The 26,177-nt window shown below is 32.6% G+C and overlaps 2 protein-coding genes and 1 long non-coding RNA gene across 3 annotated transcripts; 1 reads left to right on the top strand and 2 right to left on the bottom strand.

Annotated features, from left to right (window-relative positions):
- Positions 1 to 1,073: 1,073 nt before the first annotated feature.
- On the bottom strand, positions 1,074 to 2,790 carry LOC140809450 (cyclin-D1-1-like). Its single transcript, XM_073167075.1, has 5 exons — positions 2,283 to 2,790; positions 2,125 to 2,211; positions 1,741 to 2,044; positions 1,554 to 1,663; positions 1,074 to 1,459 (listed from the first exon to the last, which is right to left on the bottom strand). Exons 1-5 carry the CDS (start codon positions 2,619 to 2,621, stop codon positions 1,202 to 1,204), a joined length of 1,098 nt encoding a protein of 365 aa, XP_073023176.1. The 5' UTR covers positions 2,622 to 2,790; the 3' UTR covers positions 1,074 to 1,201.
- A 4,422-nt stretch (positions 2,791 to 7,212) lies between these two features.
- LOC140809978 (nucleobase-ascorbate transporter 4) lies at positions 7,213 to 10,955 on the bottom strand. Its single transcript, XM_073167769.1, is given in 15 exon segments — positions 7,213 to 7,541; positions 7,631 to 7,791; positions 8,012 to 8,089; positions 8,168 to 8,259; positions 8,348 to 8,406; positions 8,508 to 8,594; positions 8,763 to 8,859; positions 8,942 to 9,096; positions 9,098 to 9,127; positions 9,282 to 9,341; positions 9,494 to 9,569; positions 9,682 to 9,782; positions 9,871 to 10,050; positions 10,134 to 10,231; positions 10,741 to 10,955. Coding segments are annotated over 15 exon segments (1,587 nt in total). The 5' UTR covers positions 10,835 to 10,955; the 3' UTR covers positions 7,213 to 7,322.
- A 14,186-nt stretch (positions 10,956 to 25,141) lies between these two features.
- Positions 25,142 to 25,841, top strand: LOC140809980 (uncharacterized). Its single transcript, XR_012113215.1, has 2 exons — positions 25,142 to 25,232; positions 25,476 to 25,841. It is a non-coding gene; the product is annotated as an uncharacterized lncRNA (long non-coding RNA).
- The last annotated feature ends 336 nt before the right edge of the window (positions 25,842 to 26,177 follow it).

The following is a 26,177-nucleotide window of genomic DNA, read 5'->3' as shown; positions in this document are numbered from 1 at the left end:
CGTATACATGCAAAGGACAAAATCACAATTTATTAATTTGCCCTTAAATTTAATTTCAATATTTTTCAAATTATTTACAAAATTATCATAAAAAAAATTGAATATTTTTCAATTTATTTACATATTTGCCATCAAATTTTAATGCAATATTTTTCAATTTATTACAAATTTTCCATTAAAATTAAATACATTATTTTTCAAATAAATATGGAGTATTTTCAACATGTATAGTTTATTTCTATTTGCATAAATTATTTCAAATCTATTTCTATAATCTACCTAACTAACGTTAATCAGATCACAGGATCTCACAGAGGACAACAAGTGCGTGCAAAATAATTTGTTACAGGGGAGAGTTTCATCCGGAAGGAGAAGATGGAGGCAAATTGGATGTGAAAAAACTCATTAATAATTGGGATTTTTTAAAAAATAATTGAAAAAGGATACAAATGTAAAGATGGATGAAAGAGGGAGTAAAAATCATTTTCTAGTTTTGTCAAGTATTTAAATAAAAAAACACACATGGGGACTGAATCCTAAATAATATAAGTGCAAGTACTAAACCTTGAATGCTTATCCACTTATCCCAAGTTTTGGAACATATATATGTTTTTAATTAAAGAACGTTAAAAAAGAAATGGATACGTAAATGATTATTAAAAATTTATAAAGTTTCGAAAGCTTACCTTTCTTTTCTTTCCACCGAAAGGAATTGAATAATGATTTTTAATTGAGTTATGATACATGTATAATAGTATTTGTACTATAATTTTGATACCACAAAAAATTCTATACAAAATTTCAATTTATAAAAATCTCATGATAAAAAAAATACAAACCTCTAAGTATAATAACAAAATTTTAAGTTATAATTTATGTGAATATGGTTGTACAACGTATGATTTTTAATTTATCCAATTGAATCCCATTTTTAGATTTCACACTTTCAAAAGTCTAAAACTACAACTCCAGATGAATCCGTCTTAAATCGTTTATTTTCGTAAAGTGACGACAAATACGTATAAAAATTCACAAAAGTATTGATTATGGTACAAAGAATAGTAAAAACAATATAGCAACTCGTGTGACAAGGAATTACATGAACTTGAACAAAATTTCCACAATTTTTATTTGCATTTCATTAATAAATAATGTATTCATTAGTTAATAACTTAAAATTGTATAATATTTCTATCTATGCTCATGGTTCATGTACACCCGATGCAGAAGATCGCTGACGCTTCATTCCGCGCTCCGCTGTGCCATCGGCAACTGACCCGGACGCAATGCCAGAGCCGATGGCATGGTTTTCGGAGCAGGTATCGTAGCTGGCACGCGCCGCCGCGTCGAGGACGCCGATGGGACTAGGTGGTGGGGCCCGCTGAATCATCAGGTGTCCCGTCGTACACGTGTCGACTAAATATTGGTCCATTAGTTGATGACAGCTAGTCACCATTTCCTGTCCCCGAGAGTGGAGAAATTAATACGTCGTATTTTAATTGCATTTCAGCCCCAAATATTTCATAATTATAATTCATACTCAGAATACTTACTCTGTCTACGCTTTCGTGCAAAGTTTCTGAGGGGCTCAGGCTCTCGCCGGCGGCTGAGATCAAGGCCGCCACCGCCATCACCGACGGTGGGAACGTCACGAAATCAATGACTGAAAATAAACCACACCAGAGTCCTCACATAGAAAACGTCAACAAATTACGAAATGAAAAATGCATCAAGATTTACCACGGGTGGAGTTCAGGATAAGATCGGAGGCGAGTGATGTGATTGAGTCGAATTTAGATTCGGCGGAGGAGGATGGGAGCTTAGAGGTGAAGTAATGGAGGTAGTCGAAGGGAGTGACGGAGCGAAGTCTCCAGTCGAGAGTCGCCATCACGCAGAGCTCCATTCTCTGAACTGTTTTTGGCCCGAAAATATAAGTGGGTTCGGAAATTTGCAGGTCCATTAGCAAAGGAACGTACATCTCCTCCATTTTCGCGGCCAGCGAGAGGCACGCCACCGATAGAAGCTGAAACGGCCACCCACTTTCCTGAAAAGTTCCATTAATACTCAATAATCCTGTATAAATACTTGAAACTGCCATAGATTCTGAGATGATATATAAAGTACCGGAAGTGTATGGGAAGAGAGGAAACGGTCGAAGTAGTTGACGGAGAGGAAGGCGGTGACTGGTTTGAATCGATAGGCTGCATGAACCTGAACGGGATCCATGGAATTTCAAAGCTTTGTTCATAATATCTTGCGAGTGCAGATTCAAATGCACATACCTTGAGTATGTAATTGACGGAACTCTGGCGAGATGTGAGGTGATTCGGGCGGCTATGGCAGAGACGGAGGTAATCTTGGCCGGGCATGTGGTGGCACTCGGAGTCAAGCAACCTTGCGATGAGTGAAGAATCATCGGATTCTGATGCCGTTTCTGGATAATATGTGGGCGGTTGCGGGGAGGTGGGGGAGTCGGCGTCGGATAATTCTTCGTTGCAGTAAAGGCTATTTGAAGAGTGGTCGGTCATTGTGGCGATAGAGGATGAAGTTAACGGCGGCAGAAGAACGGCATTGGTGGCGGCGGGGGGCAAGGGGGAGTTTGGTCGGGAATGTAAACTCATGGCAGGTTACGGTATGTGGAGAAGTACTCGTGGGGACATTCTCTCCCTCACTGGCACACATTCACTATGTGTGACGTTACATTTGTTTTCTTCATGTATTCTTGTCTAATACTACGTGTACAATGAATCGAACTAGGTCATAAATTATCTGAATCGATAATCGACTCAAATATTACGAAAGTTTGAATGTCTGAATTTCGGTTCGAAATAATTTTACTCGAGCTCGATTTAAAGTTTGAGAATTTAAATTTTTTGGCTCGAGTTTGATTCAAAAGATTTGAATATATTCACGAACTATTTTAATTATTACTCGAAAATAAATACTCAAAATGTTTGAAATTTATTTATTTAATAGATAATTATATTATATAAAAAATATTCAGGCTCGCGAGCGTTTCACGAACTATGGAACAAAATAAATCGGGCTCGAGTTCGGCTCAAAAAAAAGTTCGAATATATTTGAGTTCAGATCGAATTCGAGAAGATCAAATACTAATTAAATATTTTAGAATTGGCTCGAAAAATTAACGAATTTTATTTACACCCTTAAATCGAACTAGATTAGGATTTATTTGGTAATATGGGCTTTGAGTATTGTAGAATTTGAAGTTTATATTATATAATTTTTTTTATGGAGAAGTTTATATTATTGTTTTGGAGCTCCAACGTTAACTTTTTATTATTGTGCGGATAAAATTAAAGAAATTTTTAAGCAAATAGAGTGTAAAACAAAAAATAGAGTGCAAATATCCAATCAAAAAAATAAAATAAACAAAAAATATATGTGATAAAAAGTGAGATACTAATTATCACAAAAAAGTGAGATTCTAAATTTAATGTGGTCAATAGTTGATACTATGTAGTTTTTTTTTTTTTTTGAAAAAATAAAAATTAAACATGGTATTTAATTTAATTATTAATAAATGGGGGTATTTTACCCGAAAATACCAACACAAACCCAAAAACTAACTATTCTGGTTCGATAGGATACCCGGGAAAAAACCCGACACCATATGAAATTACATGAACCAAATTTTTTTAAAAAAAAAAACCACTCGGACCCGATCGATTTGGGTACCCGAATCCAAAAAAAACGCCCACCCGTAGCTAATATTGATTCCCCAGCTGATGATCAAGAGATTCACATATCACTATTTCCCAACTTCTCGAATGACTAATATGCAATTTAGGATCAACAAGGACGTGATTGATAAAAGGTGAAGTAGATATTAGTTTCATTTTGGAAAAATATTTTTTATAAGTTGAAAATAAATTAAAGTATGTGTTTAGATAAAAAAAAAAATAATTATTTTGGAAATTTTTTTGTTAAAAATATTGTTATCTAAATATAGTTTTTAAAGGACAATTATAATGTGTTGTTTGATGTTTTTAGAAATGAAGATAATTATGCAAATAAAAATATCTTATTCTTTAATTGTATAAAGTTTTTATATAATAATTGTCCAAACACATATTTATTCTTAAACCAATTTTTAAAATATTTTGTAAAAACACTTTTATAAAAAAAAAATTATAAGTATTTGTCCAGACAGAACCTTACTGATATCAGCTTCATGTCATCTCCAACCTACTACTTTTATTTAAGTGCATTACTAACTTTAAAATAGTATAATCTCTGCACCAAATTGAAAAAAACATTCATCCCATAAATCCTGAACTCCACACTAAAAGAAATATTTCCTATTATTTTATCTACAAAAACTGATTTATTCGGTTGAATACTTATTCACACATTCATTAAAATATCAAAACAGTAATTTTATATTTAATTAGTTTCTATAATAAAATTGAAAATGCAAGACACTACAGAACAAATTCTTCATAATTGCTCCAAAAGATAAAATCGCTCATCTTAGGCCTCTCAGCCCCGGCCCAACAGGATTGTGAGAAGAGGTAAATCATGGTGATTCAGCTAACCACCAACAGTTAGACCTTATGCTACGCCGCGCACAAAGAGCTCCCCTCATTGGAGGGAACAAATTCTTCATAATGTAATATATGTTCCAGAGCTCGAGGAATCCAGTCTCTCTTGGAACTTTGGATTAACTGGGATACTCCTTCAAGGCAGAAAATGGAAGCTAATTGTCTCTAGAGGGCTATTGGTCCTAATGAAAGGATCAAGAATAAGTGTGCTGTATATTTTATCAGGAAAATCTATGTTTGGATCAGCCTGATGGAACATGCATCAGTCATAAGGGACTACTGTGTGATACCAAGATATGGCACCTTCGCCTGTGTAAAGATTGGAACTTGGACTTGGAGGAGGATTGTCCAAGCCGATATATGCAACTCTCAAGTTATTTATCCTACCGATGTGGGACAATTAACACACCCCTCTCACGCCCATGAATGAACATCTGGAGCGTGGAGTTTTACAAATGACCCAATTATGGGCAGAACGGGTGGCCTAATTATAGGCAGTCCAACACATAACGGTGAAACCCGGGCTCTGATACCATGTAAAGATTGGAACTTGAACCTAACTAAATCCCAAAAGCTAGCTCAAGGGGGAGTATTGTCCAAGCCAATATATGCAACTCCCAGGTTATTTATCCTACCGATGTGGGACAATTAACAGCCCGGGACATGTCAATGAAAGAGGTTCGATGGAACTTCACAAACAAAGGATATTAGGGAGCAAGCCTTTCACTCCCTTGGAATTATGTGAAGATTGTGTTAAAGGAAAATCCACTAGAGTTAAATTTGCTAAGGGTCATCATATATCAAAGGTACCTCTGGATTACATTCATTTATATTTGTGGGGGCATCAAGAACCACTACCTTGGGAGGAGACAAATTCTACATGAAAATAAAAGATGATTGCACATGAAGAGTTTGGCTATATATACTGAAACACAAGAGTGAATCCTTGGATAAGTTCAAAGATTGACACAAACTACTTCAGAACCAGACATGAAGGAAAGTAATGAAACTGAATTCTGGCAATGAGCTTGAATATTGTTAAAATGAGTTCATTGCATATTGTAAGAGTGTAGGAATGGCAAATCATCTGACAGTACTTTACTTGAAGGGGTCAGATGTTTGCTGTCTTCTTCAGGATTGCCCAAGTCATTCTGAGCAGAAAGTGCAATGACTTCATCAAGAACCACTGCCATTCGACTTCAAGAATCGAGTTTTTAGATTAAAAAGAAAATGATTATCTAATTTTTTTTTTAAAAAAAAATAAAATTAATGAGTAGAATACAATGTCGTCATTCTATCTCATATTTTAGGAATCAACTGATTAATTCAATAATGAAGTGATCATTATTAATTTATAAAAGATTTAGATTCACAGTTAAAGGCAGACCCAGACTTGTTATGAGGTCAGAGAAGCAACTGTATTTTTTGAAAACTCTCGACGTATGCTATATTAAAGTGTTTCTCAAAAATTTATTATTAAACCATCTCTACTTTGACTGACAATATATCAGTGACGTTAGCCAAAATTTCAAACCGTGTCTGGATTTGGAAATTTTGACACAACAAGAATATCGTTCGTCACTAGTTTTGTTCGGCTTCCATCGCCGACCTTCCAAATTTGATATAATTTAGGTTCGATTTTCAGCTTTCTTTGGGTCCATATTTTGAGAATCTCGTCCGACCCCATGTAACAAAGGTCTGGCTCTGATTAAAGCAACATCGTATGTCATAATTTTGTCAAAAACATTAAATGCTCGATCTATTATCTAATAATTTTTGTTGGTATTTGTGATTGACTGGTCTTGGTTCTTTTTATATACATATCTCTCTATTCCATAGTGTAAGAAGCATCATTCACTTTGTTCTGTATGATTATAAGTTGTAATAATAATTTAAGATTTAAAAAAAAAATTTAAATGATAGCAATGTGATCCAAATGTCGTTCCTTAACTATACAAGAATCAATATATTTGACGAAAAGTTTTATAGATTTGACTCGACTGTTCTTCCACTGGTTTAAAGTGATGGAAAATACTTGGAAAGGCCACAAGAACAATATAAAAGATTTAGATTCACCCTTCTCTTTTTCTTTATTCAATTTCCTTTTTCAATCATTTTTGGCACATTTGATAGGTTTTATCGTCTCACCGGTTGTCAAAAATTAAAAGCAACTATATTTTCGGAAAGCTCTGATTCTCAAAACTTCACGATTGAAACCGCCACAACTTTGACTGAAGATATCTCCACCGATGCTGGCCAAAATTTCAAACCGAGCATGGATTTGAAAATCCCACGACGATAGTATCTTTTCATATCAATTTTGTGAAGTTTTGACACAACCGAAAAATCGACCGTCATTAGTTTTGTTTGGCTTCCGGCCAGTTACAACAGCTTCCACAGTTGATCTTCTCAATTTGGAGTAATTTACGTTCGATTTTTAGCTTTCTTTGTTCCTATATTTTTAGAATCGCCTCAGGCCCCATGTTACACAAGTACGGCTCGGATTAAAGCCACATAGTATGTTCATAATTTTTTTAAAAAAAAAATTAAATTCTTGATCTATTATCTAATACAATATTAGTTTTTGTTGGTATTTGGGATTGACTGGTCTTGGTCCTTTTTATATACGTCTCTCAATTCCATAGTGTAAGCATCATTCACTTTTGTTCTATAGGATTATAAGATGTAATAATATACAAGAATCAATATATTTGACTAACAGTGTTTATAGATTGACTCGACGGTTCTTCCACTGGTTTAAACCGACGGAAAATACTTGGAAAGTCCACCAGGAAGAGAGTAAAACTCAGCACTTCTTGGATCTCTATCAAAGTACTTGAACTTAGCCCACCAATGCCTCCCACTGTCACTTCGAGTCGAGCTATGTCTCCGTCCAAGCGTTAGGTCTAAAAATAGAGCGACGATTCCGGCCACCGTGGCTGGGGAAGTAAAGATTACTAGCACCATTTTGTTAAACTGCAGCACATTGTGATTTACATGTCATTTCTTGGACTAAAACGAAGATTGAGTTCTTGAAGAATTTGATGATTTTTCGTAGTACGTACCCAAGTGGAGTGGGTGTGGACCGGGCCACGACCTGATGTGATCACATGGTCACTGAAGTACCTCGGAACCGAAAGTCCCATGAAGATTGAGAAACCTATGATGAACTTTGTTCTGAAGCTATTGAGGTTGCAGTATTGTAGCAAGCCTAGACTTGCAGTAGCTGCATGTGGGATGATGCACACACATATACAAAAAATGTACATAGTTAGGACGTCGTATGAGCCAAGTGACGCGTGATTGATGATCATCGAATCGTGTGATATAAGACGTTAAACAGAAGGGATACAACAAAATGGACATGATCAGAAAGTCGTTCGAACCATATGACGAATATTTAGATTAGTGGAGAAAGGGTAAGAACAGAGGAATACAGTACATACACATAAGGGCGAATAGGACGCAATAGAGAGCTCCGACGATTGGCAACGGAATGGAAGCAACAATTGCTCCAAACTTGCCTGTACATTGCATTTATGAATCTAAAGTAACATAATTATTCTTTGACGAGAATATGAAATGTGTGCCGAGTAACGGACCTAATATCGCGAAAAACAACATGAAAACTGCTGATATTTGGACCACCCTTCGGCTTCCAGTTCGCGTTAGAGCCAACAAGCCGACATTTTCACTAAACAGATGAGGAAAAAGTAGACCAAGTGTCAAGAATGAAAATCTCAGTTACTTGTTTTATCGAGCAGGGCCTAAGATATATTTACACTGATACGGTAGATCCAGTTCCTGTACCGAATAAACCATCCAAGAAAATGCCGACTCCCTGTGTTTCAGGATCCGAGGAAAGTAAGAGTCGAAACAATATATTCGAGAAAAATGAACACAGATAAATATATAGTGATGCATAATGAGGTCTCCTCCCACCAGCCAGCCGACGCCTCGGCTCATAACTGAAGCTGGTACATGTGTAGCACTCCCATACCTTGATGCAGCGATAAACGCCCCAGTCGACTGCCAAAATGAAAAATTATGGCAGTTTAAACAACAGAGCTTAATTTTATGTACTCGAAATGTGGGAAAACAAGATTCATGTGTGCGCTTTAAAGGGAAATTAACAAAATTTCATTGATCAAGAAAACTTTTTGTTGTGTGGGAAATTTGCGATTAATCGACTTGAACCTCAACAAGAGCGACAAAAGCTGCTGCTAGTGCAACGAGAGCCTCCCCAACATGCAAACTTGGTTGACCCCATTGAACAGGATATGGAATGCTGATCCTGCATGTATTTTTTGAGCAGTAAAATAAGCACACGAGTCCGACACCTAGTTTTCGAGTAACTTGTTCTCTTAAACACGTACCACGAGGATCCTCCCACGAGTCCGGATCGATCAACTCGACAACTTAACTGAGTGTTCAGAGGCCGATTTTTGTATGCACCAGCTACAGTCAAAAGAGCTGCATATGCCCACACTATTGCTACCGATATTAGGACAGCATAGCGATCAAAAACTGGAACGTTTACTGCTCCAGAATCCATGTACATACTGCCACAAAATGATGAGCGCCAGGAGGTCATAAACATCTTGAAGAATTGTTTGTCACCAAAGCATTAATACAATACAAGAAGTAGGTAAAGCTAGTGAATCTTGAGATAAAGGCGTCTACCAGACTTAATCTTTGATATAAAAATATACTCACGTGAGAAAAAAGAATAAGAAGAATCAGCTCTGGAAGTCCAATTTCCACACATTGTGCAAGCTATAAGGATAACAAGAAAGATGAATAAGCGAATAGAGTTGCAACTTAAATCTCCATTTCCGTGCAGTGAATACAGCATTTTGGTTATACTGATAACCAAAATCGATTATAAATATAAACACGATATTAATATCATTCGTATAAATTCGTACCAGAGGGAATCCTTGTTCATATAGCCCAAGTCCAACAAGAGCTACTAGAGGCACAGCAGAAAGTGGACTCAAGAATCTACAATGTTAGACTAAGTATATTGAGCTATAAAATCGATACAAGATACCAACTAGGAACGAAACAAGATTTTGCTAAGTGACGAAGAATATCACAACTTAAAATCGCCTACCTCACAACTATTCTCCAAATTCCCAGAAAACCAAGCAAGATAGGCAGCACGGATGAAACCATAACCGCTCCTTGAATGGCCCTTATCGTTCTTAAAAACCTCTTAATCAACAATAGGATAAAATTTTTCACGTTAACAAAAAGAGCATAAATTTCGTTATATAGGAGTAAGGAGATGTTGCAAGCTAACCAGATAAGGAGTAAGATAAAATATGTAATATCTTTGTGCGAACGCAACGTAAAGAGATGGGATGATGAATCTAAACGAGCTGCCTATCACTACTGGCAACCGGCTGCCGAACCAGGTCTGCAACAGTGTGTTGATACCGGAAACAAACAGCGAAGTTTGTATCAATTGCGCTTTTTCGACCTATAAAAGAAGTGTTTTCGTTTTAAGTCTAAATTATTGAGAATCGCCGGGTATCGAAACGATGGTTCTGAAGTAAATTTTACATTTCCACCACCCATGAAAGGAACAATGATGGTAGAGGTAATGACAGTAGTCCCCAGCATTACTAAGTAATGCTGAAATCCCAGAACAATGGCTTCCCCTGCATCAGATTAGTAGCTAAAATTAAGCAGAACATCAAGACTTAAAATATTGGCAAATGGTAGAAAAAGATCAACAGTTCTGATCATCTATGATCTTGATAAAAATATTGGACCAACCAAGTTAAATTCACAGGGTTTCATGACATTCCGGGAAAGATAAACAAAAAATAATGTGACGAATGAACATGTGTTGGGTGCAATAGTAACAATCAAAACGTGGTGCTTGAGTTGTTGTACGGTTTAAAACATTTGAATCTCATCATCACTATCCGTTATAGTTTTTGGTAAGCGTTCCCATTGATTGGAATGAGCTTAATTATTGATAGCAAGATTGTTGGTTGCAATAATTTTCATAGAATAAACAAAACATTGGTTCCGTTACCATCTCACTTAAAATTTAAGGTCTTCGTCAATCAATTTCTAGACAAACAATTACTCAAATTCGTCTGAGAGGGAGCTCAAGAAATTTTTTTAAATCGAAGTACGCGAAGCGAAGAGATTTACCGACCCCATGAAGGGTTGCTGTTAATGCAGTAATCTACGCCGGGGAGCTGTTCTTTCACCGGATGAGGCACAAATTCATCCACCACCTTTGCCGCCATCGTCTGTTATCTTGCACTTCTGTTTCCTACCAAAAAATTCATTCAATCCAAGCATGAAATTTGCAAGACTGGGAGCTAAAACAGAGCCCCCTTCTCCATTTATAGTAATGTTTTTTGTAACTATTGTACTTCTACGTAGATATATGTTAGAACTTCGTATGTAAGACCATCGGTTTTCCATGCATTAACAATAGATTAATAATCATTTGCACATATTATTTTTTAAATAATTTTCGTGTAAAAAATTGAAGATTATAGTAAAATTAAGAATTTTAAAAATACCCGTTTTATAACTATTTAAAATAAATGTAATAATTTTTTTTTCACTTTTTAGATAATTTTAAAATTCAAGGAATTTGAAATAGTACAATATATTATTTGTCCGAATTAGAAAGAAATAATCCCAATCTGGTGGATAAAGTTAGGCAAGGAAGTTGAGAATTGTTATTAATTAAAAACAAATAAAAAGATGAGTAACAATTATACGTTACTTATATTTCTCTGAACCAGAAACCTAACGTACCCACCAAGGATGGAAATATTTTTAAGAGAAAATTAAATTTTGTATATAAACACATAATTTATTTAAAATAAAATTTTTTAAAAAAATTTAGAAATTAGTTTTTGCTTTTTTTAATGACTTTATATAGTCATGGAGGGTTAAAATTAAATAAACGTTCATTATATATAATACATTATAAGATTTTAAAATAAAGAGAAACTTTGAATTTAAAAATTCAAAACCTTTAGATTTTAGAATATGTTTGGCCTGAGAAAGATAATGTAAGTAGTCAAAAATGGAGTTGACCAACCAGCATAAAGCTAGTTGTATGATTTTAAAATGATTTTTTTAGAATTTTCTTATTAATGTTGCCGTTCCTCATTTTAAATACTGCTTTAATTGTTTAATTATATTTTTCAGTGCAATAAAGAGCAATTATTTTAATTTAACTACATCACATTACATTGTTATAAAAGAAAGAAAGTTAAGTCTATCTCCAATCCAAACCTCTATTTTAAAGCAACTCTATTTTAAAATAGTGTAGTTTCTACAGCAAATATAATATTCATTTACAACCCATCTACTTCAAATCTTACTCTAAAAAAACAATTCTCGGAATATTATTTTTTAGTTGATTTATTTAATTTTTTCTTATTAGTTACTAAATGTGTATTTTTTAAATTTAGTGATATAATTATAATTCCATTTTATATTTGATATAATTAATATTATATTATTAATAATTGCGATAATATTAAAAAAAGATTTAATTTAATTATTTTAAATATATTATTGAAATCTATATTATAAGAATTGAAATAGAATTAATTAAAATTGGTGAAATAAAATTAATATACGACATTAAATTAAATAACATATTACAGATGAAACTTCAAATATTTGTACTATCATATTCATCTCATAAATTATCAATTAAAGCATTCCGTAATACATAATGAGCATCTTTGTCTTTTATTTTTTTTATATCGAGCGACAAATTCTCGAAATCTGATATGCTCATTGACAGTCATTTCTACCATTGGAGTCAGTGATTCTCTAGCATCTTGAATTTGAGCACTAAGATCACGTTCATATTCGATTATCAAATTGTATAATACATGCTTTCATTATATCATTCAAATGATTTTTCTTCAAACCACGTGCTGGAGATGTCACAATCACAAATCGTGACTGAAGAATGCCAAATGTACGCTCTACATCTTTCTTGCATGACTTTTGTTTCATCGCAAAATACTGCTTCTTTGGACCACGTGGATCATGAATAGTTTGCATAATTTAACCATTTCGGATAAATACTATCAGCTAAATAATATCCAGTGTCATATTATTTTGTTCCTATAGTATAATGAGCTAGAGGAGCATCTCCTTGTACAATATTGGAAAATAGAGTGGAAGACTCTAAAATATTTATGTCATTATTGGTTTCACGCATACCAAAATATGCATGCCATATCCAAATATAGTAATCAGTTATCACTTCTAAAATGATTGTTGGAGAACCACTACGACCTGCATATTGTCCCACCCAAGCTGTGGGGCAATTTTTCCACCTCCAATGCATACAGTCGAGACTTCCCAACATTCTAGGAAAACCTCGTTGTTTGCCAATATAGAGAAGTCTAGCAACATCATTGGCAGTAGGTGATCTCAAGTACTGCTCCGCAAAAACTTCCACTATAGCTCGACAAAAGCGTTGCATACACTGAATTGCAGTAGATTATCCTATTTGGATGTATTCATCAGTAGCATCTGCAAGTAATCCATATGCTAGCATTCTCAATGAAGAAGTTGTTTTTTATTAGTCGATAGCCCGGGCCATCCCAAATTATCACTTCTTTGTATGAAATAAACATCGTGATTCTTTACGACATCTACTATCCGAAGGAAAAGATTTCGAGACATTCGAAATTTTCGTCGGAACATTGCTTCATTATAGACTGGATTCTCAGCAAAATAATCGTTAAACAACTTATGATCAGCTATTTCAAGTTCGCGTCGGATGAATATGTGATCTGGAATTGATTTTCCGTGTGTGACTTCTCGTTCTTGTTGGATGATGTAGGCAGTAACTAAATCTTATTCTCGAGCTATATTTGACAGTATTGCTCTTCTTCTATTTTCAAAGTTTACGACAAATTGAATATCATCTTCATTATCTGACAATGAAGATGAGCTAGATGAGTTTACATCAAATAGAAAATACAGATTCATTTTTAATTTAGAAAGAAGGTAAAATCTGTATGAAAGTATGATACTATAGTTACATTATATAGATGTCTTGTAGATGTATTTTGGACTGATAGATGAGTTTTGATTGGTAGATACGTTTTAACTGGTAGCCGAGTTTGATTGGTAGATGAGTTTTGATTGGTAGATACATTTTGACTGGTAGCCGAGTGTGGACTGGTAGATGAGTTTGGACTGGTAGATGCGTTTTTGACTGGTAGGCCACCTTCCCATTATAAATAAGTTTCTTGTTTGTTGATTAAATCATAAACATTACAATCTACAACCAAAAAATCTCATTGTTCAAAGAAATTCAATGGACTCCACTTTCCGAACAACTAATTGCGCTATTGAAGAAGATAAACTCTTGTGTTTTGTTTATCTTGACGTTTTGCAAAATCCTATCATCGGTATAAACTAATCCAAAGAACGATTTTGGAGTCGGATTGAAGAAGCTTTCAATGCCGGCAAATCAAATAACATACAAGTACGCGATATCAGATCATTGCAATCGCATGCAAGTTATCCTCCGTTCTATTAGAAAATTATGTGGATGATTGAAAAGCTGAAGCCGAGTGACGCATCTGTAGAAGATATTGTAAGTATTTATTATTATATTTACGTGAATGCTCTAAGTCTATTTCTTATATGAACATATTTCTCTGCAGTTGAACATGACAAAAGATTTAATGATGCAAGATAAAAATTTCACTAAAAGATTCATGTTTGATCATGTTTGTCCTATAATGAAATATAAGGAGAAATTTTCGACCAACGACAGTGCACCGATGATAGTATCCAAACAACATGTCACAAATTTGGATTCATCACAGTCGGATACTCAAGAACCAGAATCTCCAATATTAAGTTCCCCTGCACTAAATTCATTTTCAATTAATTTAAGCAGTGATGAAAATGAATGTGGAACTCCATCTCAACGACTTCTTGGAGTGAAAAAATCCAAATTAAAGAAAAAAGAGAAGGAAATGTTTCAAAATTAATTTTCTACGATGAAGGAAGGACATCATGAGTTTATCAATGTATTGCAAAAGGGATCTACCGATATGCAACAAAATTATGATATTAAGCTGTTAGCATTGCAAAATGAGCAAAAAAAAAACTAGAAATTCGTCAAAAACTAATAGAATTGGCTTAAATTCAGGAGGATGATAAAGTTTTGTACATGGATCTAAGCACAATTGGCGATCCAAAAATGCTTCAAATTTTTTGATGATTTAGTTTGTTTATCTTTTATTATATTTGCATTTAAATTATCTGAATTCGAATTCGCATTTTTATTTTAAATGTGTTCTTGAATATTTAAATATTATTCAATAAATTTGTGTGTTAGATGTTTAATTATAAAATTATTTTAAAATCTATTTATAAATTTTTATAATTAAATATTTCAGTTTTTATGATTAAATATCTAATTATTAAAATAATATAATAAATATTATGCTATTATTTAAAGATAAATAATATTATAATTTTTAATATAAATATTTATAATTTAAAAACAAAAAGAATAAAATAAAGCTCCCATCTGCGCCAAATTTGGCGAAGCGCAGCTCCCTTGGATAAGAACCCCTGCACCAAAATTGGAGATGCCCTAATCTTATGGAGACTGATGGGTCCAAGCCATTACATTTCGAATTAGAATATGTAAATCATGTATTCTGTAACCAAAATTTTAGGTCAGATAACTTTATATTTTGGATATTTAATTTTATATGCCAATAGGGATGCTATCTATCATGGCTTTTAGTAGTTAAAACAATTTTTCATAATGTTAATGATATGAGTTGATTAAAAAAGGGAAAAATACATTTTTGGTCTTGTATATATTACTTCGTGATTTTTGTTATCAATGTCATCAAATTTCAGTTTAGTCTATGATCTTTGTTTTTTTTTTGTGATAATTTTAGTTCTTTTCTGACGTGCTTCTGATGTGACGTCGATATGATGATGATATATTATTGACGTGTATATTGCACATCAACACTCCTATTGAAAAATGACTAAATTTGTCAAAAAATTTAAGAATATATGATTAAGATAGAAATTTGATAACAAAAATAAAAATATTGCAAAAAAACAAAAACAAATATACGTACCTAATATTACAACTTCCCAAAAGTTTTTTTGTTAATGCTATCCAGTTACTCCATTTTATGGGCAAAAAATTGTGTGAGATTGTATCACGGGTTGTATTTTGTGAGACATATATCTTATTTTGGTTTAAGACTTCAACAGTCACTAAATTAATTAGCAAAACTGTTCGAACCAAGGGTTTAACGGACAGAATTGTGGCTAGAAGTTCCAATTAGGCAGTAAATAAGTTATAAATTGGATTGGGTTATTAAAAGAGTGGTAAAGATCAAAGTCATCTGGTAGTTGTTAGGAATTTGGATTATGCAAGGGGGATAATACCTAAATCGAAGTGAGTTTATACAATTAGTTGTATAAATCAAGTCTTTTAATGGTATCGAAGAGTTTCGATCAGGGAAGAGATAAATCTTAAGTGAGTTTGTACAAGTGGTTGTAATAATCAAAGTCTTCTATTGTATTTTTTTCTGAGTGGAAGAATGAGTGATATGTGAGTTGTTAATATCCAAACTCGGTGTGTTATTTGCTTTGAGCCACATTTGCCATTATTCATTTTTTAATACGCTAGTATCACTAGACTTGACTGACCGTCTCCGCACTTGAAGTAACAACTTCATCGGTCCAACAAGTTTAGTCGTTCAAAAAATATACATTAATAATTAATAGCTATTAAGGCCGGCTCGATTGGCTAAAATATTTTGAATATAACACATGTATCCTGACACGTGGTATTATTTAATAATTAGGAATGAGCAATCGGTTAAATCATATCGACCGAAATTTTTATGCCCAATGGAACTAATTCACTATTGAAACTGAACCGATAAAAACCAATTTTTTTTTAAAAAAAATAAATTCTTTTACGTTTTTCAAGATTTTTGTTTTTTAAATTATATAGTATATAATATTTCTTGGACATGAGAACATATCCAGTTTCATTATCAAATTTGGGTCATGCTACTAAAATATAAAGGTAAGACCTAAACAAATTTTATTATTTTAGGCCCTAACTAAAACATAATTTGGTTTAATCTTTTAACCAAATTTTGAAATCCGAAACTGAAATAATCTATTTTTTTTAAACTTCATAATTAATAAAACAAAATTTTCGAATTAATTTAATTTGGTGGGTTTGTTCCATTAAACCAAAATTTTGCTCACGCTTAAGGATGACAATGAGCCGGATCAAAACCTACCCCATTAATAAACCTGTCTAATCGGGTCCCAAGTGGATCCCAAGTTTAACGGAATCCGACCCGTACATATATATGTAAATATATATTTTTAATAATAAATATTTTAATCATAATTTTTTTAATATAATATTTTAAGATTGAAATAAATATATTTAACATGAAAACAATAATTACACGTATTTATAGTTAGAGTGAGTCTCATGTGAGACCGTCTCACGGGTCATAATCCGTGAGACGGGTCAACCCTACCCATATTCACAATAAAAAGTAATACTCTCAGCATAAAAAAGTAATACTTCTTCATGAGTGACCCAAATAAGAGATCCTTCTCACAAATATGACCCGTGAGACCGTCTCACACAAATTTTTGCCTTATAAGTTAACTATTAATTGAAACAAAATTGATAATTAATTTTTGATTTAATCAAAATTGATAGATTTTAACTTGTGATAATATTTTTTTGTTACTAAATATTATTAATATAAATTTAATGATTAATTAATTTTTAAAATTTTAAATTTTGTATTTGAAAAATATATATAAAAAAATAAATTTGATGGATTCACGAATACAACCCGGATTAGACACGCCTGTATGTATGTATGCTTCCCGTAGTTACTTTTAATAAAAAAATGACACCTAAAAGTCATTGATTTTCGTATGAAAGCTGAAATCTTTTGCACTTCGTCTAAAATATTCTCATTGTTATAAACTTCCGATTCTATTTTAAAGGAGTAAAAATTAATAAGTATATTTAAATTTATTTAAACTAATCCATCATTTATAATTTTATTTTATTTCATTCCAATATTTTTTAATAATAATTTTTAAATTTAATTTAGATTATAAAAATAAACATATATATTTATATTGTATTTACTATTTTGTACATACTGATGTGTGTGAAAAATACTAATATAAATTATTAATAATCAATCAAACTAGACCAACCAAATTAAGATTTTCAATTATTAATAATCAATCAAACTAGACCAAGCAAATTAAGATTTTCAATCAGATTTGGATTGGATTATCCATTCTACACTTTGAGACTCGTTCAATTTAAATTTTTCGATTATCTTTAAACATGAGTAAGATTGTATATAATCTATCCATACAAATAAACCAACTACAGCAAGTGCGCATCGAAGGTAACAGCGGCGGGTTCCTACATCATAAAAAAAAAAAAACCAATAAAAATTTACGAACAAAGGTCAAGAAATTTAACAATACAATTTAATATAAGTTGTTCAATCTATTTGTCAGAGAGTTGTGTTATGTTGTTCGAACTTAGAGTTATAAAGACAACTCGCTTATATTTGTTGTTAATAAGTGTACTAGGAGCTTCAGTTTAACGGTGAATAAGTCCCAATTGGAATGAGTTGTTTGTAAAACAAAATTCTTCTATTAAATTTTTTCATTGAGTGAAGAAGGTAAAATTATTTTGTCTTCAAACTTCCGTATATTTTGTGTTATTTACTTTACAAATCATTATATTTATGTGCTTCAGTTCAATAATCTGTTTTATTTGTTAAAAGATCATCCAAGTGAATATATAACAGTTCACTAGTCCATCCGGCTCCTTCAATACTTTGAAAAACCACTTTCTTGTGGCCAGTTGTGTCTAGCTGGTTGAGAAAGAAACGTCAACAACTAATAAATATTAAGGCCAACTAATAATTTTAATTTGCTAATTAAATGATAGATTAGATGATACTAATATCAATGATAACATCAATGATGAGATAAATTTAAGAAAAACGTTTGGCTTTGATCACGAACAAACTATAGCCATTATTGTGGAAAATCAAGCTACTACTAAAGTCGAGCCGTTGGACAACTACCAGCCAGATTTACCTCAAGGAGATGTTTTTGCAAGCTCAAATCAGAATCAAACTACCCAATATCAAGTTTCAATCCCTTTTGACCTAGCCTCCTGTAGAATGAGAATCATCCACTCGAGCTTGTCATCGATAATCCAATCGCTCCTCTTAGAATTAAAAAGCAAATGATTGATTAATTATTGTATGATGTATTCATATCTCATATTGAACCTAAGAAAATAGATGAAGCTGTAGCAGATTCTAGCTGGATGGATGTTATGCAAAATGAACAAAATTAGTTCAAGTGAAACAAAGTTTGACATTTAGTTCTTAGACCTTCTAATCAACACATCATTGGAACTAGATGTGAGTTTAAAAACAAATTAGATGAAGGTGGGATAGTTGTAAAAAAAATAAGGACAAACTATATGCCCAATGATTTAGACAAAAAGAAGGTATTGAATTTGATGAATCATTTGCTCTTGTAGCTAGACTTGAGACAAATAAAATTTTCCTCGCATTTGATGTATTTAAGGAATTCAAAGTATATCAAATGGATGTCAAATCAACATTTATTAATGGACTACTAAATGAAGAAGTTTATGTTGAACAAACTCCTAAACTCTTGATTTCATTTATCATGTTTATCTTGATTATGTATTAAAACTTGATAAAGCATTGCATGATTCGATCCAGGTCCTCGAGCTTGATATGATACATTGTTCAAGTTTCTAATTGATCACAACTTTGTTGTTGGAACCATAGATAAAACTGTATTTAGATTCACAAAGGGTGATCATTAATTGTTTGTACAAATTTATGTTGATAATATCATATTTGGTTCCAGTAACCCCGAGTTTTATGATAAATTTTCGAAGGTTATACATGATAAGTTTGACATGAGTATGATATGAGAATTAACTTTCTTTCTTAGATTACAAGTCAAAAATCTAGATACCGGAACTTTCATTAAGCATGCCAAATATACCAAGGAATTACTAAAATGTTTAGGATGGAGAATTGTGCTGCTACATCATCCCCCAATGATCTCTTCGACAAGTTATACAAAGATGAAAGGGAAACTTCAGTTGATACAACCATGTATAGATGTTTAATTTGGTCATTGCTATATAATTAACCACTAGCCGACCAAAAATCATGTCTTTGTGCAAGATTCGAAGAAAATCCTAAATTATCTCATTACATTGCAGCTAAACACGTACTTAGATATTTAAAGGATACTCCTGGTATGGGTCTTGGTTGACTCTAGCTTCAATCTGGCCAGTTACTCAGATGCAGTTTATGCAGGTTGTAAGATTAATAGGAAAAAACCAGTGAATCATGTCAATATCTTGGAAATAAACTGATATCATGTTTCAGTAAGAAGCAAACATCAATTGTCACATTAACAGTTGAAGCTGAATATCTAGCCGCTGGAAGCTGCTATGTACAAACACTCTAGTTCAACATCAATTGAGAGACTATGAAATTCAAGCCGTTGAATCCACAATCTTCTGTGATAACACCAGTGCAATATCAATCACATACAACCCATTAATTCACTCTCAGACAAAACGTATTGAAATCAGACATCATTTTATCTGAGATCATGTAATGAAGATTGATATTCGGCTAGATTACATATCAACAGAACAACAAGCTACCGATATCTTCACTAAGCCATTATCAGATGGTAAGTTCTCTTATTTTTTGAAATATTCTCGGCTTAATAAATTTAAATTAAATGCATAAGTTTAGAGAAAATAAAAGTCGAGCTGGTGAATTAATTTAATAAATTGGTACAAAACTCAAGCTGCTCCGTCTCGAGTTTGTGCAAAGGAGACTACACCATAACTTAAGCTGCTCCTTCCAGCTAGAGTTCAAGGAAAGTTTGACTGAACCATAGCTCTGACTATTTATCTCTCTCATAAATAATATCAATATTTTGAATGATATGATGTTTTAAATATTATAAAATTTCTTTAAATATGTTAATGAATATTCAATTATTATCCACCTTTTATTATGTATTTAATTTCACGCGGATAAATTTGAACCACCAACAGTCATTCTCTAACTTTTCAAATTTCAAAAAATAATCACAAACATTTAAACCGTTTGTCTCAGAGACCTTATATATCTTCAAAGTAGAGTCGTTCTTTTTCGAACACTTCTAATTTTTCATCGTATCTTGCTATCCTTTGTTAGAATATTAGAAATTTCAAAGATTGACAAATATCTTCGCAAGAGAACTGAAAAACCAAATTGATCAGACAAATTGTAACTGAAAAGATTTAAATCCGATGTCGTAAAAGTTCAGTTAACGAATCAATATTTAAAACTGAAGACCTCGATTAACTGAACTTGAAGAATCTCCGTCAACTAAAGTATCCCAAACTGAAAGGACATTGGTTTGAACTGAAAATGTCCAGTTGAACTGATCCGCTGATCAGTTGACTTCTGATCAGTTAGCCAAGACATCAGTTGTAGTATCAGCCGACAGACCGACAGTTCGTACACAAGCAGAACAGATGTAACAGAGCATAACTGTGGGGACCCGGACGCTGATCTTTCTTATTAATCATCTTTGGGATTTAATTATCAATTAAGATAAAACAGGGTCTAAAAATTTTTATTTTTAAATAAAGTGCGGAAGGTAATGACATCTACATAATATACATATCTGTATAAAACTACAATTCAGTATAAAGATACAACAATCTTTTAACTAATCTAAGGTTCAATTACTAACGTTCAAGTAATAAAACAAAATCTATCCAAGTCCGGAATCACCACGCTAAACTCGTCTTCTCTCATCATCTTCTCGACCCCGATCTTGCCCCACCTGTTGTCATGCACACATACAAAACAAGACAACAGCCGGATACTCCGGTGAGAATAAATCCCAGTATAAAACATGGTAAGCATGTATAGAAACAATATAAATCATAAAACATGCTATCATGAACATATTCAAAAGTAATAGATTTCATAATCTACAAAATCAAATCAAAATATGCATGCAACTCAATTCAGATAAACATCCAGTTTAATCAAATCATAAACACATGCTATCATGACTGAAAGCAATAAAGATGGGTTTCATAGTCTATGAAACCACATCCATAAACACATGCAGTGCTAGTCAAATCATGTCTAGACTCGACTCAACTATAATTCTAGGGATCCCGGTGTGAATAAGACGATCTATCACCTACCCTCCCAATCGGGGTGACTGTACGTCTTATTCCTAGACTTCGGTCTGATCTGTATCCACATCTACAATAGGAGAATGATCTTCCCCTAAGCTGTGATATCACCGAACATCTAGAAGTTTGACAGATCTGTCAAGACTCCCTATCTTAAATGCAATGAATAACAATCTGTAAACAAAGCATAGCATATCAACATATAAACAAGGCATAATCATATCAGAATATAACAATAATCTAGTATGTGATTTTGTTGGGAAACTCAAATAGGATCTTATTTGAGTTATGTCTTCCCGTATATCACATGAATTATACATTTGTCTTCCAGGTCTGACGAAGACGAAGTCTGGTATTCCAATCTGTCCATATCAATCTGATAATGACAATTCATATAAATACCATATCAGTATATAACTCAATTCAAGACCTGTTCTGATCAATACACAAATCGGTATATAATCTGATCCATATCTGAACAAGATACAATCTAATTCATATCAATGATATCACAATACAATCGAAATCATTACTGAATCTGATCAATCTCAATCAATACTAAATCTGCTCAATATTAATCTACTGATGTTTCGACGGCATAACAATAAAATCTGAATAACCCCGTCAACCTCAACATCATAAATATCATATTAGAATTCATAATCAATACCCTTACAATTCATAATCTGAATAATAACACAACTTTGATATCGAATATCAACTAAATCAACTCTGAAATTCATAACAATTTCATAAACAGTCTGTTCTTTAATCTGACTTCAATTATACCATATCTACGGTAGCAGAAACACCATATATGATTCCCGTCAAATTATGACAATATCATAATTTTAAATCATGTCTAAACGTAACAAAACTTACGTCCAGTTGTAGCCTACGTTGATAGAAACACAGTACTGTAGTCGGATTCAAATTCTGATAGACGGATCTTGCCGAATCGAAATTTTAAAGAAAATAAATGCTTGAGAATTTCCATGGAAGCTTTCGGTTTTCCTCATGCAATTCTGAATTTTTAAAGTGCACAATGACACGTTCAAGGGGTGACCAAGACAAGTGTCCCACTCAATTTTTCATATTTGCACTTTAGTCCCTCAACTTTTCACTAATTACAAATTGGCCCCCGCTCAATCTTTTTAATTCAATTCAATCCTAAATAATTCCATTTCAATCCTAAATAATTGCAAACATCTTGGAATATAATTCAACACTCCAAAAGTTTCCAATTACATACTCTCGGATTAAAATAATATCATCTTTATTATCTCGGGCCTTACAATAACAGTCTGATATTTCGTACCACTGTCAGATAAAGTCAACAGCTTAAACGATGATTCAACGCATATTTTTCATTGAATGCATTCAATACGGCCGTTGGGATCGAAGACTATATATATAGCTGATCAACTGAACACACTGTTGACGATCATCGATCAGTTGCGATACTCTCTTCAAGCATTTTCTAAATCTACAAAGCATACATATACGCTCTTCTTTTCTTTGTATAGCAATAAGACTACTGTTAAGAGCAAATCTGTTTTCTGTTGTAAAGAATTTGAAAATCTAAGAGTTTTTGTTTGACAGTGTATAAGTCCAACTGAAGTAGATTATTACAATATGTTGTATACATCAAAGGCTTTTAGTGGAAAAATGTCCTTGAGATAGAAGGAGTGACGTAAGAGCATTTGAAGACTCTGAACATCCATAAAATTCGTGTGTTCTAATTGATTACTTATTCAGTTTTCACAATATTCTACACTGAGTATTCAATCTATATTTCAGTCTATTTTTGCACTATTATTAGTTGACTGATTTATATCGGCAAACAAGATTTCAGGATCAATCAATCTAAAGACCGATTCATCCGTCAAAAAATAATAAAAAACAGAGTGTTTATTGAACTCTTCCTTCTAAACACTCTCAATTGTATTAACCGATCATATCAAGTGGTATCAGAGCATTTTCGTGATATTGAACAATGTTTGGGTGCGAAAGCTGACTTAGCAAAGCTATTTCCTGGTTCAGTTGCTTTAGGCTCTCCTTTGAAGATTGATCATCCGAGACAACTTTAACTTCTTTAATAGCGCACATTTGCCCGTTCTCACTATTAAAACCGAGATAAACATGACGAAATGTGCTTCTTCCAAGAAGCTTGTTTTTCCTTCCAATGTGAAGAAATACCATCAGGTCTTTCAGGTGTTCCGGGACTTCTTGGGGTCGATACCAAAAAAAAAAAAATGAACCGAGATACCAAAAAAAAAGTATCCTCAACGTTTCCAAATAAGAAAAAATTATTTTCATTGGTAAGATAAAAATGAAAGAATACTATCTGATATTTTGTCAAATATGTTAATTCTTTAAGTTATCGTCAATGGAATGCACAGGCTTCTTTAAATAATATCACGCTTATTGCGTGGGAATCTTGATTGAAAACTATCAATTCTAGATAATGATCGAGTTAAAAAATTATTGCTCTGAATTTTTTTTAAATAACCACAAAGAGTACTCATTCCATAATTGGTGGTTTTAGTAGGGAGATCATCCCATTTGAGAAAATTAGTACAAAATAAAAATAAATACTACGATTGAATTTTCGTTTTCTTTTCAAAAAATATATCGGCATGTCATTTTTAAAGGTTATTATATTCTAATTAAATATATGTAAAGATCGATCAATATGTCAATAGAACACTTTAGATTTTCATTAATATCTACCAGCATCATTTAAAAAATTAAATAAATATTATTGTTATACAACCCGATACGCACAATTTCAAATGAAAAGTCAATGTATTATTCAAGAAACTATTTTTTTTAATATTTTACTTAGTTTGCTCTGCAACACATTAATTATACAAAATAAAATTTTAAAATGACGTTCCATGCATGCTAATGAAAAACAAATATTATATTTAGTTTTGAAGAAAAACAAATAGTATTTGATATTATTTTGTCCTTCAAACAATTAATTTCCTAATAATTATTAATCTATAACATGATTCACGGTCAATTATTAAAACAGCCAATCCACAAAACGATACACATGCAACAATCAAATGATATCGTGATTCCTGAATTTTATATAATAATATAATATAAAAACCAGCTAATATTTTCTTAATTTATTTCTTTATCTATTTTAAATTGACTCGCCCGAAAGCTAATTTCCTCTTATAAAAATTAAAGGAGTCATTTGGAGATGAAATAATACAAGTAAAACTAAACTCATATATCCATGGAGAAGGCATTCATTAAGCTTGCTTTTTTCTGCCTCTTCCTCCTCTCAACACCTAGTAAGTAACTCTCTTACTTCAATACTGTTCTTTTCTTTTTCTTTATCACACAGTATGTAAAAGTGCTGCAAATATTAATATTATTTCATGATTAATTAGCTAAAATGATCACCATGCATGGTTTTTATAGAAATGTCGTTCGTATATGATCATCGGATTCGATATTCAACATGTTTTAATATGATTAACCATCTCAATACGTGCACTTGGTTGATTAATACTTAGAATTTATATCGTTTGCAGATTCGGGATTCATAAGAACGACGATGTCTTCAATGGTTATTACTGCAGCCCCATCCCGAAAACTCCTGCAATGCACTGAAAATGTCGGTGTGTTATGTTCAACAGATGCAGACTGTTGTAAAAGCAAATGCAAACCATTATCACCATTACCACCATCATATCCGAATCTCAAAATATGTTTATGAGTGAAACTGGCATCATAAAGTACCCTGCCCGACCGGACTCTACTTTAATAAAATTAAATAATTTGAATGACTTGCCTTTCATGCACTTAATTTGTCTTGTGATATTTTATGTTTCGAGTCTTGTCTCTTCTATTTCTAAATTTGTATTGTGCTTGAATAAAAATCTTGCCGTTTGAGTTGACTGTATTATTATTACAGTGCACTAACTTAGTTAATTACCTTAACTATTTTGATCATACCCCTGATCAAAATATAGGTAAATCCACTTACGTACGTGATAGATTATTTTTGGTTGATTTGTTTCAACTTTCAAGTAGTGTGTTTGCAAAAGATCATGATATGTCAAATAAGCAATTAAATTCATAGATTGTGAAAAAATGAGAAAAAAAATAATCAAAAGTGATCAGTAGTATTGTTTGAGATTAAAAGTGGACAAAAACTTGTGTGAGACGGTCTCACAGGTCGTATTTGTGAGACGGATCTTTTATTTGGGTCATCCATACAAAAGTATTACTTT

The sequence above is a fragment of the Primulina eburnea genome, chromosome 13 (genome assembly GCF_022965805.1).
Source record: "Primulina eburnea isolate SZY01 chromosome 13, ASM2296580v1, whole genome shotgun sequence".
NCBI lineage: Eukaryota > Viridiplantae > Streptophyta > Magnoliopsida > Lamiales > Gesneriaceae > Primulina > Primulina eburnea.
The sequence above is the reverse complement of the archived record's forward strand: the minus strand, read 5'-3'. Positions and strand labels throughout refer to the sequence as shown.

What these genes read in the sequence shown, in the direction of transcription:
- LOC140809450 (XM_073167075.1), bottom strand. Translation starts at nt 2,621, where the DNA reads ATGAGTTTACATTCCCGACCAAACTCCCCCTTGCCCCCCGCCGCCACC. An exon ending in CCGTCAATTACATACTCAAG is followed by an intron (nt 2,212 to 2,282) that starts GTATGTGCATTT and finishes GATCCCGTTCAG; the next exon opens with GTTCATGCAGCCTATCGATT. An exon ending in TCTCTTCCCATACACTTCCG is followed by an intron (nt 2,045 to 2,124) that starts GTACTTTATATA and finishes GGAACTTTTCAG; the next exon opens with GAAAGTGGGTGGCCGTTTCA.